A 14,546-nucleotide genomic window follows, 5' to 3' on the forward strand; every position below is an offset into this window, starting at 1 on the left:
ACAAATAGCATATGTTCATGTCAGCCATGGATATGAGGTCACCAAACCATGACCTTTTGACGAAGGGGAAAATGTCAGAGAACTGAGTCTGGCAGTGGTTAAACCCGCCCCATAAGGCTGGTTCAGAGGTCAAGGCTTCAGCCGTTACCCGTCTTATCTTTTGATTCTGGTTGTTTTGGGCGCCTTTTTATATCTCAAATATAAAACAATAAGGTGCATACGATGTTCCCACAGTCCAGGTACAGATTACATTTCAGTCCATGGACAGGCTGCATGTTTATTCCTGTTGTTATGGGGGTACACTTTACATGAAAGTGAGTGGGGGTTTATTTTTTCATGAACTTTTACAGCCTTTGATGATGCTGTGTCACACAGCCACTATAGGTCAGATGTGACCATTTGTGAAAAAGTAAGAAAAGTTGTGGTTTTCAACCCTTGTGCTATCCTAGGCACTTTAACATTGGGAGTTGGGTCATCTAGACCCACTACACAGTGCTCTGAACCTTTTTTCTTCAATGATTTGTGATCTTCACTGGTGTCCATGGATTACATGAAATCTTTCCACCTTTACCCACCTTAGTCATGGTAGGGAGAACACGTCAATGTAAGGGTGGGGTCATCTAAGATAGCACAAGGGTTAAATGAAATTTTTATAGATGTAAAAGAAGAGTCTTTCTACATCTTTAAGAGTCAGTTTATATAGAAAAACATGGGGGCCTGAGTGTGGGTTCCCCTGTGCCGGTCCCCAGCCAGGATAGAGTTCAGGCTTGTGTCGGGAAGGTGTGAAAATCTCTGCCAAACCACACGTGTGACTCAGTGAAACCTAATTCGCTGTGACGAACCCCTGAAGGGTTATACCGAAAGGTGAACAACAGCGAAGAAAAGAGAAAGTTACTGGAACCAGACGCAGTACATCAAGTCACCACAGGGGGTCTTTGTAATGAAGGTAGGTTATTCCCCCGTTTGTAAAATGAAAGAAGCGATACTTCCTGCCTGGCCCAACACTTTTAATGATACTGTCATTGAATTCACTGAACTGAAATCTGTAAATTTACTCCCTTTTTGACATTAGAAACGTTATGGTTAAGGCCTGTTAACGTGTGGTTATTAAATTCCAAATTCCAGAGCAGCCCCTTTAAAAATATGTTCCAACAAATATATCTAGGTTGTTGGTTCAATGTTTTTACTTTTGCAAAGGCAGGAATCTGTGATGTTCTGCCTAAACAAAGCTGACTGTTTATCTGCAAAACTGGCTTTAATTTGATCAACCTATGGGTCACATGACCTTTCACAGTCAGTAGTTGGTCAACATAAAAGTCCACAAACCCGATCTTTCATTTGAAAAATATAAAACTTTAATAAAGGCTACATCTCTCAATAATTACAATAATTATAGGTCCATGTAAATCTTTAAATGAAACTCTGTATATAATGTATAATTTACAGCTTACATAGAATAAACAAAAAAAAAGGGCAATGGTGTAAAAACAAGACATGATTACAGGACATTATTAAAAGCATAAAAATATCTTTTCAACATAAAACCCTTCTGAAAACCAAGGGATATATATTAAAACCCTGAAACAGGGTAGCACATGGTATGGCATCCATGTAGGCACAGGTGCTGTACTCAAAAACCCAGCAGTTGCGTGTTTTTTGTGTTTACGGTGTGCATCATACTTCAGAATGCATCATTAAAAAGTCTGCACAAACTCTGCTAGAAACGGTCTTAATGCAACAACATTCAAACTATTCTGGAGCCATAGTTCTTCACTGTTCACGTTTTTGCTTGTCCCCCCTCCCCATCGAAGTCGTGTCCTCCCCCGAACTTGATTTGCGTTCCTTCTTTTGGTGTGTGGGCTGTAAACACTGCCGTCGTTAGGTCTCGCCCGTATATGTAACTTGCCCCGCCCCCTTCTGTCCCCACGCGCTGCCTGCTGTACAAACCAAGGCACGGCGAGAAAAGATTGAGCTCCGTTTGCCGTAGAGCAGAGGGGGAGAAGGGGAGCGCTGGCGGACGCCGCAAACGTAAAACTATCAGCAGCATAGAAGACCGGGACTGCACCCCACCAGGAAGTACAACCCGCACAAGGTATGGGGGGGGGGGGGGGGGGGGGTCAGACGGGGCAACAAGGCGATGGGAGTTAAGTCAGTGTGACAACATCTGTGGAGCAAACATGAAACAGCATCGCGACAGGTTTCTCCCAACATTCACAGCAGCTTGCCCATTGGCTGGAAAAACAGGAAGGGGGCGGGATCACAGGTTTGACTTGGAAAAGAGGGGGAAGGTGTTTTTGTGTCAATAAATACTTTTTAAAAAAAACTCAAGATAATACATGTATATATACATATATGTATGTATATGCACACGTATGGACGACACTGCTGCAGCAGGTTGGCGTCCGCAGCACCTGCCAGTCCATCACACTTCAACGCAGCATGGGTCACCCCCCCCACGCCCTTCAGTGGTTATTATCAGGAGGCCGGGTCTCCCCCCCCGCTTGCCTCCGATCGTCCTTAAAATCAGCGTAGGTTCTTAAGGCTGCTTGGTGGAGAGTCAGGGAGGGGCGGCGCCTCCTCTGAGTTGGGCATACTTCATTGGCTCGTCTTCCTTCAATCGCTCCTCTTGTGCTGGATATATTAACTCTGTTTAGCTTAATATTACAGGAAAAAAAATAAAGAGAGTTGTTTTTCTTAGAGTCTGTCGCTCGTTTTTTTCAGGGAAGCTTTAGCTTTAGGTGGGGGGCAGGGAGGGGCTCCGGCTGCCTTCAGTCCATCCTCTCCACCTTGCCCAGGACCTTGCCCTCGTACATGGGCAGCACGGCGGCGTCCTCCCACACCTCCTCGAACACTGCTCCGCACTCAAACTCGTCACTGGCCTTCTTAAAGTAGTACCTGCAGGACAAACGCAGAGAGGCTCCAGATTAGAAGGTGATTTTCGGGAGTTTGTACTTAAAGACTTGGATCGTCTTTTGAGCCATTTTCAACGTCTTTTGATTATGATTATGCTGTTTTTGAACAGCTCTGAAACGCATTTTTTCATCTGCTCCTTTTAAGGATTTGAATAAAGGAACACTCAAAAATGCATCTTTGAGCTTCATTTTCTTTATACATGTCCTTCACCTTCAGAAAAATGACACAAGTACATGTGAAAAACACCATTTTTAAAAACACACATGCAGGACTGTGCCTCCATTTTCATAATCCTCAAAAAACCGTTCCCAGACTCCAAACTTATCTGCACTTGTTTAGTTCAAATCAAGCAAAGATGCTCAGTGGGAGCAGATAGAATAAGTTTTTTTTTAAAACAGCTTAGTCATCAACTTTATCACCACCTCTGCACACTTCAAAGTTAGAGCTGGACTCCACAGAGCGCCGCTGTGCAAACAGAGCTCAACCATTGGTGGAAACTCCCGCTCATCCGCTGGTCCACTTCTTCCACAACATGTTAAGACCGAAGGGTTAATTGAAGGCTGTCCTAAGTCACTCCTGCTTCCCTTTTCTGCTCAGTAACACCCACCTCCCCACTGTCTGGGTGTGCATAGCTTTTAATTGGGCTGGCTGTCAAGCGAAGGGCCTGTCAGAAGCACAGGTTGACATTTTAGGTGCCTGGAAGTCTGCCGGTGACTGCCAGGCCGCGCTCCGAACCGTGCTGGTCTCTCCGGCGTGGCGGCTGTCACTCGTGCTCTGATCGGCCTTCTGATCATCAGCGGCGAGCACAAAAGAGAGCAGCGACATTTTGGATGCAGGCCAAGCTGGAACAGGCAGGAGTGAGGAGGTGGCGGCTGCTCGGCTTCCATGAGGTCACAGATCACATCGCCAGTCCAATCCCCCCCTCCTCTCCCCCCACAAAGACAACTCCCAGGTTTTTTTTTTTTTTTGTCTTGGTGACTGAAGTCTCCCAGAGCGCCTAATGATTCTACTCTCTACTTTAAACCCAGCGAAAGATCAGCAGGAGGGGATTTAATGATAAGCTTTGTAATGGAAAACTGCCTCATACTGCCCATGTGTTCAAAATATAAAACGGAAGAAAACTAAGGGTGGGGGGGTCCGTGTTTTATGAGGTAAGCTTAGAATCATTCAAACTACACATGCAGAGGGGCGTAAACGTACACAACAGCCGAATGTCCCGCAGTGATTACAAAGTTTGTTTTATCGCAGCTGCTAAACGTGCGGCGGCGTTGATGCCGCGGCCGACCCGGAGTTTGTCCCAAACGACACGGTAACAAACAACCCAGACACTGTCATACGTCCTGCAGGAGGGAAGATTTAAAGCCCAGCGCTTCCATGTCTTTCATTTTTCTCCAACTTTTAGAGAAAAAAAACAAGCACAATCCTTCACAATCTCATTTTCTCCCCCAGAACAGACCCCCTCCCTCACAAACAGCTCGCTGCAGAGGCAGAAGAAGCTTTTCCTCTGGAACATGTTTTATGTGGCAGGATTTTTCTCTCTTTGCAACATCTGGCACCAATAACATCTGGCAGAGCAGCTGAGTACTGTTCTCCGCTGTACCGCTGCCATGTCCAAATTAACCAGCTCCACACATTCTGCTGCCATTGAAGCCAGACATCCATTCTCACTCGTCCACTGAAGGGCTTTGGGAAAGGCAGTCCATCTTCTCCTCCACCAGAAACAGACGATGGCTGATGTCGGTGTGACGGGCTGGTGGCGTTATTTTCTAAAGCGAAGCCTCCATCATCTGACACTGACGGGGAGCATTTTACTGCCATTAACAGGAGGCGCTGTTAGCAGCATTTGATTTCAGAGCCTGATGCAATACTGTGGGCGAGGAATGCAGGGGCCTCTGCAGTGATCTTTGTGCAACTAAATAAAAATGGCCCAAGCTTCAAAGCCGTTTTATCAAAGCTGCCTTTGCATGGAAATAAGCAGCAGATGTGAGGGAAAACACATAAAAACACCCAGATCTCTGCTCCTCTCTGAATGTTCCAATACAGCCAATGAGCATCAGGATCCGTCCTTCACACTCCCACTCATCACATCAATCCCAAACGCTCATTGATATGCCAGCAGGGCCATCCCAGCAGGCATGAGTAAACCTTTATGCAACCGCTTTCCTTTGTGGCTCGCGCCTTTTGCTGCACATTTACCTGTAGTTGCCTTTCTTGCTAAGCTGCTCCTTGAAGTGACCCAGGGTGAGGCAGTGGGTCTTCATCATGCTGCGGTAGGGAATCTCCTCGCCACAGAAGAAGTAGGTGACCACCAACTCTTTAGACCTGGAAGCACCGTGAAGCACATGTTGAATAGCAGAGTCAGGTAAAGGACATCCTGTTTCACACACAACTGGTAAAGTATGAAGAATCCAAGTTTAAGCAAAAAAAGCTCATACTCGTCTCCTTGAAGTGAAGGGTTGGGTTGAGATCCGCCTCCGTTGGGGAGGGCACCAGCTGGAAGGCTCCTGTCCCTCTGAAGGCTGCTGGCTGTTGATGAATGTCTGTTAAACCAACAGAGTAAGTGATGAATTAATACTCAGAATACATGCAGGTGAAAGTCGCTCGGTGTGTTTTGACTTACTTCTGCTTTGGCGGCTTGGAAACCCCTTCCAGTCTGCGACAGGCCTCCTCCAGCTGTGCCAGGGTGTTAGGTGGGGGTAACGGAGGCATGGCGGGATCCTGGATGAAGGGGTGACCCGGGTGATGGCCGCGGAAGTGAGCCCCGTTGCCGATGCCGCCTCCACCCCAGGAGGAGGTGGATCGGACAGGAGGAATCTTGGAGTCAAGCGGGTTGGACTTTTTGAGACTTTGAGTGCTGTTGGAGGTGAAAGGTGAGAGGAGGGGAGGTCAGAGAGCGGCGTAGTCTTGTCTACACCTGTACGGTGATGCTGCGGTACGTCACCTGTGTGGCTTGTGCTTGCCCTGCCTCTCACTTTCTAGGATCCACTGCCAGACATTCTGTGAGCGATCGGTGGAAACCAGGGGAAGGCATTGCGAGGACACGCCCTCTTCACAGGCCTTGAGCGGCCTCCTGGACAAAGTGCTGCAGCGACTGGAGGAGGAGAAGGTGTCGGTCAATTTGAGCACATAAAGACATCAGGTATAAAGACAGACGGGGAGGTGCTCACTTAGGTATGAAGTCGGAATAATTGGCGCCCCCTTGAGGGCAGAGGCACTGCACGCGCTGAGCCGCTTCGGTCTCGATCTGTTCCTTGGTCTTGGGCCCAGCGTGGTGGTGGTGGATATAGTGGTGGTGGATGTGCTTAGTGGGCTGCCTGCTCGTTGGCATCACGACCTTGGTGGTCCCATGATATGCCCCGAAGAAGGGCCCGTGCCCAGAGGACACCAGAGCACCTGTCTGGTCCGGAGAGCGCGAGCGCGGCGAATGCCGAATCACGCCAGGCGACTGGCAGCCCGGCGTCTTCAGCACCCGTGAAAGGTGTTCGTCCAGGATAGCCTGGGGGTCTTCCTCACAATGGCTGCCAGATGGGAGCAGAGGGTGGTGCAGGGAGGTGCCGACGCTGACGTCGCTGCTTTCCTTTTTTTCATCCTCCTGTGCAAAGACAAAGATGTTAAAATTAGTCCGCCGACGTCTCGTTTTCTGGAGTCAGACTAGGTAAACCTCTAGATACGTTGATACGCTCTTGTCTCACCGTTATTTTTCAATGTGTTTCATCTATGAGACTCACACTTTTGAGAGAACTAATCGTTTGTCTACAAACAAAAGTTTGACAGTTCCTCTTCAAGAAGAATGAAGCTTGAAAGAGCCTCAAGCAGACATGTAGAGCAGACACTAGCTTCAGAAAAGCCAAGCTAAACAAGCCAAAACTGGAAAACACAAACAGCATTCGTGCTGACTGTAAGTGGACGCGTCTTTTACCTCCTGGATCTGCTGCAGCCTCTCCTCCAGCGAGCTCATGGTGTCCTGCTCTCGCCTCAGCTTCTCCAGTTTGGCGATGAGCTGGGCGGCGAAGGCAGAGGGCTCGACGGGGGTCATCTCCTTGGGCAGTCGGTGTGTCCTCTGCGCAAGACACACACAAAGGCGGACGCTTTCATTTGCTCTTTGATTGATGCAATATGGTGGATTAATCCGCTGCCCTTGCCCTCATCTCAAAAAGTCTGCCACGATTCCAAAAAAAAGGAGGCCTAATCCACACGCCCTCGCCCTCAAGCTAACCTAAACCTTCCCGGCTGGCCATCCCTCCCCAGATCTTCTCGTGCCCAGTGCCCTCGGCAGTGCCAAGCTTCTGGGCACGGGAAAGAAAAGGGGGTAGAAATGGCGGGGTAGCAGTTGGTCTAGCTCGGAGGGGAGGCCCCCTGCCTGCACCCTCTGTAGCCCGACCAAGCCATCAGCAAGGCAGCCTCTGAAGTCAGCTCACTTCAAAGGGCCGTTGTCAAACATCAAACGCACACTGGGGTGGGAGGGACACGCAGCTTTAAATCTCAGAATAAAAGCCAGATATCAACGGAGCGGAGTGGGTGAGGTGGGGAGAGGGGGCAGAAAAAAAAGAGAGAGAGAGAGGGTGACAAAATTAACAGCATGAGGAGAGGAAGAGGATTGATAAGTGCAGTGCGCTGAGTGGCAGGAAGACAGAAAGAAGGGAAAGAGGGAGGGAGAAGATAAAGGAGGCAAATACTGGGAAGATCTGAGGTGAAGAAGTAATTTACTTCCAGGCAGCATGCAGGGCAGCTCAAAGGTACTCTAGTCACATTATCCTTTTTTTAACAATATGCACTGGCTTCTCTTACTCCCTTTTTTTTTTACTTTTTTGTTATTTGGCACACTGGCTGTCTTGATTTTTCCTTTTTTTTTTTTTTTTTTGCCCCTCTCATCTCTTTGTAGACACGATAAAGGGAAGAAGAAGAAAGGCAAGCAGAGATGCTGGCAAAGGAGCGCCAGCCCTGCACGGGGCCCCCGCTGCCTGGGGCTGGTGCATCATGGGAGACAGAGCCATCTCCAAATCAGGAGGGAAACATTAAAAGAGTACAAGTGGGGAAAGGAAGAGAAAGATGTGGAGGGGGGGGGAGAGGGTAGAAGACAAAAACACAAAGACAGGGGGGAAAAAAAAACACAAAATCTGGGGGAACAAACAGCAATGCCAAACACGTCCACAAACACACAATCCCACTAAAACACATACCTGTGTTTGAATATGAAAAAAAACAGAGGAGCTTTGTGTTTATTTTCTTGCCTTTTAGCCCTATGTCACTCTATTCTGACCCAGATACTTTAATGTGCTTGCAGCAGCAGGGTCAAAACAACCCTGGATTCATGACAAATTTTTATTTCAGTCTCTATCCATCGTTGACGTCTTTATCTGAAGCATTAGCGCAGCTGCAAAGCTTCTGCTGTGCCGCTTATAGCAGTCAAAGCCTCCGTCTGAAGCTTTGTTAGCAGAATCGCGATGAAGGAGGAAAGTTTTACATCCCCATTTCTTCGACACTTTCTTGCAGAAGCGGGTCACGTTCATGTTGCCGGGAGAGCGCGAGGAGGCGGGCTTACCGGAAAATGCGGCAGCGTCACCTGGCCGTTGATCTTGACGCTGCGATGCATCTCTCGCTGGAGCTGCTTCTTGGTGCCCAGCTTGTAGGGAGGGATTCCATCTCTGTGGAGGACAAAGACATCAATGAGTGTTTGAGGTCTGGAAAGTTAGTGACACAGCTCATCGGGGAGGTCACAGCTCTTCCATAATGACTGAAGACGGGCCCAGAAATGATGAAACCACCACAGAATATTGGCCCGCTGCACACATTCCTGCTAAATTAGAAGGCCAGCAAGGCGGCAACGAAAACAACAACAAAACATAACAAGACAATGGCTACACTTAACTCACTCCACAGATAGCATTACATCAGCCCGTCAACTTTGACATGATTTGCTTAACACCCTGAAAGTCTAAACAGTAAGTGGTGCTCATGACCTTCTGCAGCCAACACTGAGGAACACAGAAAGTCTCAGGACAATTGAGCATTTATTCTGGGAATCTCGTTCTCTGCTGCTCCTTTCGTCTGATGGCTCCGCCGGTCAGCTGCTACTAAGCTTGGCCAATTACCGTGGCCGTTTTCGGGCTGTTCAGATGTGCCTGACCTAGCCCAAACGCTACTTTTTCTGCTGCCTCTTTGAAATCTCACACTCATGCACATATGCACCCGCTGCCATCTTCGTTTGGCAAGCGCTCTGCAGTGAGCCTCTGATCTCAGCAACATCAAAAGGCTGGTTTGTAAGATAAGGTAATGTTTGAAGTTGGTGCAGCAGCATTCCCCAGCGTCCAACTAAATCCATAAATAAGATATAAGCAAAAAGAGAGAAAAAAAATCCCCACTTCTTACCCCTCCCAAAATCCTTCTCTTCTTGTTCTTTATCTAGGAAATGAGGTTCAAATTTGCTCTCGTCTTTTAACCACTATAAAAAAGGCCACACTAATCAAATTGTTCCTTGGAAAAAAGCTGGGAATTTGGTTTTGTTGGAAGTGATTCAAGAGCACGTTTCGGAAACATGACTCTTTAGCAATTAGCACTTCTCAGCAGAGCGGTTCCAGGACAGCTCGATAAACAACGGAAGAAATGACGGTGCCACCTGTGTTGCAGAAAGATTCCTCTATGAGGAGCAACGACCAGCTCCAGCTGAGCTCCTGAGAGAACAAACCATCTTCCCCAAAGGCGCAGGAAGAAACACAGGAAACCCTTCAAAAGTAAAACTCAACGGCCCGGAAGAACTTATGTGCCGACAAGAGCCCCAAAGTTAGCAGCAAACAAAACTTTCCCCTTAACCAACAGTGTTTCTCTCAGTGTGAACTGTCCCCACCCTGGCAGACAACTGGGCTCTTTGTCCAGGTTTGGGGAAGAAAAACAGCCGTAGACTCTTTCATGGTTTCATGGGCCTTTACTTTATGGCGATGTCCTATTCAGTAGTGCAAGTCATTTTCAAAGCAGCCAGCCACCCTCTTATCCCGCTAAGCTCCCCTCACCTAACAATAGGCTGAAAGCGATTCAGTTAAGCCCTTTATACTCCATGCACTTTATTTTCTCACTCCCTTGCACTTGGTGCCTCAACACTCCTACAAATGCTCCTGGAAAGTGGAAGAGAAAAACGTTTCCCTCTTTCCCTGCTTTCATTTTCTGGGGTTGGGTTGACCCAATCGGGCCGGGGGAAGTTCCTTTAGTCTTGTCCGAAGGTCTAGAAATGAGTAAACCCTGTTAAAGCCTCGCAGACACATGATCTCAGCACGCCGCAGAGGCCAGTGGCAGGAAACCGACCCACCATGTGAGTAAGCCTCCTTTCATTTGCTGCCAACATTTTTCAATGAGTTTGTCTTGAGGCCCGAACGGCCATTTCCCTCCCTCGCTCCTCCACTTCTTCAAAGGGAAAAAGCGATTAGATAATATGAAAAAAACAAGTCTGTTGTGGCAGAAGGGTGGGTGGGATGGATACATATCAACTTTGAGCAAAGGGAGACAACACCCCCACCCACATCAAGACATTCTTAGTGTTTTTTCCAGCCTGTAATGCATCAGAATAAACTTCAAAAAGGTCTTCAGACGTAATGACTTTCCCACAGTTATCTCCTGGGGGCGTACAGCAACAGCTACACATTAACAGAATTACCTGTAGTCGGTCATAGAGGATAATTAAAATACATTACACGCCATTATTCCTCAGTAGTGCATTCCCTTGGCTCCAAGAAAAGCAGATCATGTTGAACTACAAGACCAAATATTTTCCTTCACACCAACAAGACTTTTTTCCTGGAAAGGTGTTGACTGGAACCTGGTCCAGCCTCGTTTAGATGTGATGGAAACAATAAAAGTTCTCAGAACTTTGTCCAGAAATGAGCCGTGCTGCTTCATCACAGCCAGCTGGAGCTCCAGGAGGAGGGACAGAAAACAAGAACTTACACACTACTGTCCGTCATCGACATGGAGTCGTCTGTCGTGGCATCGCTGGAGATCTCGCTGTCGTTGGCACTGGTGGCGGGGGCAAAAATGTAGCCAGAGTTGACAAAGTAGGGGCTGGCGGGGTCTCCCCGGCGATGCGACCTGAAAAGGGGCAGCCAGGACATTTGTTTTGAGGATCTGTGTCGAGAGGTGGCAGTTTGGGGTACATGTCCTTTATTCAAAAGCAAAGGTAGCATCTTTACGATGGATTTGTGAATGTTCTCCTCTTAAAGTCCCATTCTTATCTTTTGGTCTATTCTCAATTATGAATATGCTGTTATAAGCCAAAGTAAAAAAAAAAGACTTGTGTCATTTTTAGGTAGAGTGGTTCATTAAAAATTCACCTCTGGGTTGTGGGCGGGGCCATAGGCACAGAGCAATCCCGCCCCCCTTCCCCTCCCTCTTGCAGACCAGAGCATAACAGTGAGCTCCTGGCCTCCTGAGTGTTTTTAAATAAGCTCTTTTTCAAATGGAATTTTTTCATCTGCTCCTGATTCACAATGAGATGAATAAAGAAATACAAAGAAATACACTTTTGAGCTTAATTTTCTTTATAATGATTTTCGAAATCAGATAAATGTGTTAAATTAAAAACACCACAAAAAACCCAACAGCTTTCTGGATCTTTAAGGAGTTGAAGGAATGGGACAGTGATGTTGAACATGTGGGCGTATTGTTTTTTCTTGATCCTGTCCTCTTTCTCATGCCCCCCCCCCCCCCCCCCCCCCGTCAGGTTTCAGGTTGGTTATACTATTTTCGCCAGTTCTCTCCCCTCCATCTCCTCTCCGCTATCAGATGGTCTAGGGCCCCTCCCTTGCCAACTCTCCCCTACTTTCCTTTCTAAAGTCTCTCTGTCTTTTCTACTCTCTCCTGCTGTGTTGCATTCCTGTTCCAGTAGTGAGGGGGAGGACAAGGAAGGGAGGGAAGGAGAAGACGGGGGAACTTGAGCTTTAGAGAAGGAATGAGAAGGAGAGAGGGGAAAGGGGGAAGGTGGGCCTCTTTCTTTATGAGAATGCCTTCTGCCGGGAGTGCTGAGGAGAACCCCAGCATGACTAAAGCTGTAGGCCCCAAGCACAAATCTGACCTTTGGAAGGTCCACGCAAAGAGTCAGGTATTTAGCACAGCTGGGCTCTCTGCACTCCCCCCCCCCCCCCACTCCCCCTTTCTTTCATGATCTCCCCCCCTCCTTCCTGTTTTTCTCCCTCCAAACCACGCTTGGTCTCTTGTTAGACACATTTTTTCTTTCAAACGGAGGAGATAGAAGCGTTGGACGCAAAACAAAGAGAGGGAAAAACTCCGCCGCAAAAGCCGGATCGGCAGCGCCGAGCCGAGAATGTCTTTTTGTTGTCCTGCCTTTCTACCCGCTTTGTAGTCGACGATTGGAGGTCCCTCAAACAGATGAAGGAAAACAGAATGTATGCAGTGGCAAAATTAGTTCCACATGTTTGAGATGGAAATTGGTTGACCCAGAGAGACGGTGAGAGGCAGGGGGAAAACGTGGGTGACGGAAGGGAGAAAAGAAGGGGCTCCATCCCTCCCCACTATTCTTTCAGGGAAAACACACACACACACACAAAATAAAAATGCAGAGGACCACACTTGCAAGGCAGGATATGCCCACATGTCAACAATCCTTGTGCTTATTGGCTTCTAGCTTCACATGGTCCCTTCCAAGAAAAGAAACAACAATAACTGTGCTGTGATGTTATCTGACATCTGCTCTCATGAAGGAGAAAATCCTCAGGGGAATGCTTAAACTGACTTATTAAACCTAATCACTTTGGTGCACAAGTTTTTTTTTTTTTAAATCAGAAATCTCTAAAAATGTTTAGATAACATGACAGAAAAGGAATGAATCACCAATATCTCCTGCTTTTCTTAACAAAGCGAACTCTGGAGACACGATCAACTCTCTGAGGAATAACCGAGTCCAGATGTGTGCACAAAGTTGTTTGGTAAAAAAGTAAGCTGAAGCTACTTTGATGGAGGCTTATGCGGGGGGAAAAAAAATCCTGTTTTCACAATGTTACTGGCTTAAAAAGACTTTCAGCTGTTGGATGGTGTGTGGGACGACTTCTTAAGATAAAAGCTTTCCACAAATCGTCACCGCTTTCATCTCTGACCAAGAAAACAATGTCTCCTCCAGGAGTCTACTTATTTTAACTCTACATTTCCCTGGATTAAGGAAGATTTTGCAACAGTGAGCAATAACTATATGGCTTAGTGGGTGCAATAAGGACAGGGGGGGGGGGGGAGGCAGAAGTTTACAATAGCAGCACACTCCTTGATGTGGCATGAGGTTTGGTGTCTGAGTTCATTCCTGAACCGGAGGAAGGGTTTCAAAGCACAGGAAACTTGAGCAAGCCAGCAGAGGGCTGCCTGCAAGACACCATTTACTTAAAAGGAAGGCTCAGATGCATTCATGTTTTGCACCCTCCCCGCCTCTCCACCCCCTGACTAACTACAAGGCAGGAGGGCACAAACACACATGCATGTTCCTCTCTGAGCTTTGATCATGCGCTTTTACCTCTCTCCAAGGCATATTTGAAATAACTGCCACATATTTAGAGCGGGATAATGAAGGAGCGTTCCCATACCTGCATTTGTTCTCCAGGACTTCAACAGCTGTCCGGATGGCGGCGGTGGCCCTCAGGTTCTTTGCGGACAGTCCAACCACAGAGCCCAATGTCTTTGCCTTCAGGTCGTTACAACTCCACTCCTCTTCTTCAATGAGAGGAGGAAGGTATCCACACATGAGCTTGAGGCTGCCCAGCCCGCTGTTGTTCATGTATGCGGCGTTCTCGCAGCCGCTGCGCGCATAGTCGAGGTATATGTCAGAGGTCAGAAACATCTGGTACGCGTTCTCCTCCATGTAGGACTGAATCTCCGTCTGCGCCTGGTCGAACATGGCCGAGTCTATTTGTTGCTTCTTGATACTATCCCTTATGAAGGTCTTGGTTGCAGGCTTCAGCTGCTTTGCGACGATGCCGTTGTTGTCGATGTACCGCTTGAAGATAACTTTGGCAACTCGCAGCGTTTTGGTATCCTTAAGGTCCATTTGCCTGAAGCCGTTGCAGGCGAACCAGAAGTCCAAAGTGTCAACGCAGTTCTCCCGCTCCAAGAAGGTCTTGAAGAGGTGAGCACCGTCTTGGTCGCCTAGGAGGAAATGCAGAGACTTTGCCCATCGGACTAGAGGCGAGTCCGGGGATGCACTGCCCTCCGGCTCCCCGAGTCCATCCTCGTTCCTCCGCGGTGTGGAGCCCGGAGGAGCGGCAGCTTCCTTAACCTTGCTTTGGGCTCTCATTTTGGTAGGTCTGCTGGGGTTGCAGCATGACGCCTCTCCCTCCTCCCCTGGCACCGGAGGACGAGGAGCATCTTCTCGGAAGCTAGTGCTGATGTGCTCCGTAAGCGCCCTGCTCATGGCTCCAGCTCTGCTCGCCGTGTGTGAGTGCCTTTCTGCCTCCACTGAGCTCCAGCCTGTTTCTCCTCACTCTCTAAAAGCAGCGGGGGACCTTCTCAGCTCCTCTTCACTCTGAAACACAAAGTATTGATCTAATCAAAGCCAGATCCTGCTGAACTTCAAAGAAAGACATCAAGTAAACAGCCCTTTCAGAACAGCCTCACCGGGTTCACACAGAAAGGAAGTATGAAAGGCTTCT

The 14,546-nt window shown here is 48.0% G+C and overlaps 1 protein-coding gene across 4 annotated transcripts in view; it reads right to left on the reverse strand.

Moving 5' to 3' along the window:
* Nucleotides 1–1,332: 1,332 nt before the first annotated feature.
* axin2 (axin 2) overlaps nt 1,333–14,546 on the reverse strand; it is a 58,132-nt gene continuing 44,918 nt past the window's right edge. For 3 of the 4 annotated variants that reach the window (XM_020709766.2, XM_011485870.3, XM_011485829.3), the window contains 10 exons: nt 13,485–14,419; nt 10,849–10,989; nt 8,456–8,558; nt 6,833–6,973; nt 6,081–6,505; nt 5,855–6,004; nt 5,534–5,767; nt 5,349–5,453; nt 5,110–5,235; nt 1,333–2,895 (listed from right to left, as the gene is read on the reverse strand). In XM_020709766.2, coding sequence (XP_020565425.1) covers nt 2,769–2,895; nt 5,110–5,235; nt 5,349–5,453; nt 5,534–5,767; nt 5,855–6,004; nt 6,081–6,505; nt 6,833–6,973; nt 8,456–8,558; nt 10,849–10,989; nt 13,485–14,308 — 2,376 coding nt within the window. In that variant the 5' untranslated portion in view covers nt 14,309–14,419 and the 3' untranslated portion in view covers nt 1,333–2,768. Of the gene's footprint in view, nt 2,896–5,109; nt 5,236–5,348; nt 5,454–5,533; nt 5,768–5,854; nt 6,005–6,080; nt 6,506–6,832; nt 6,974–8,455; nt 8,559–10,848; nt 10,990–13,484; nt 14,420–14,546 lie in introns of those variants that run through there. The other variant, XM_011485933.3, reaches the window with a different exon arrangement.

The sequence above is a fragment of the Oryzias latipes genome, chromosome 1 (genome assembly GCF_002234675.1).
Source record: "Oryzias latipes chromosome 1, ASM223467v1".
Taxonomy (NCBI): domain Eukaryota; kingdom Metazoa; phylum Chordata; class Actinopteri; order Beloniformes; family Adrianichthyidae; genus Oryzias; species Oryzias latipes.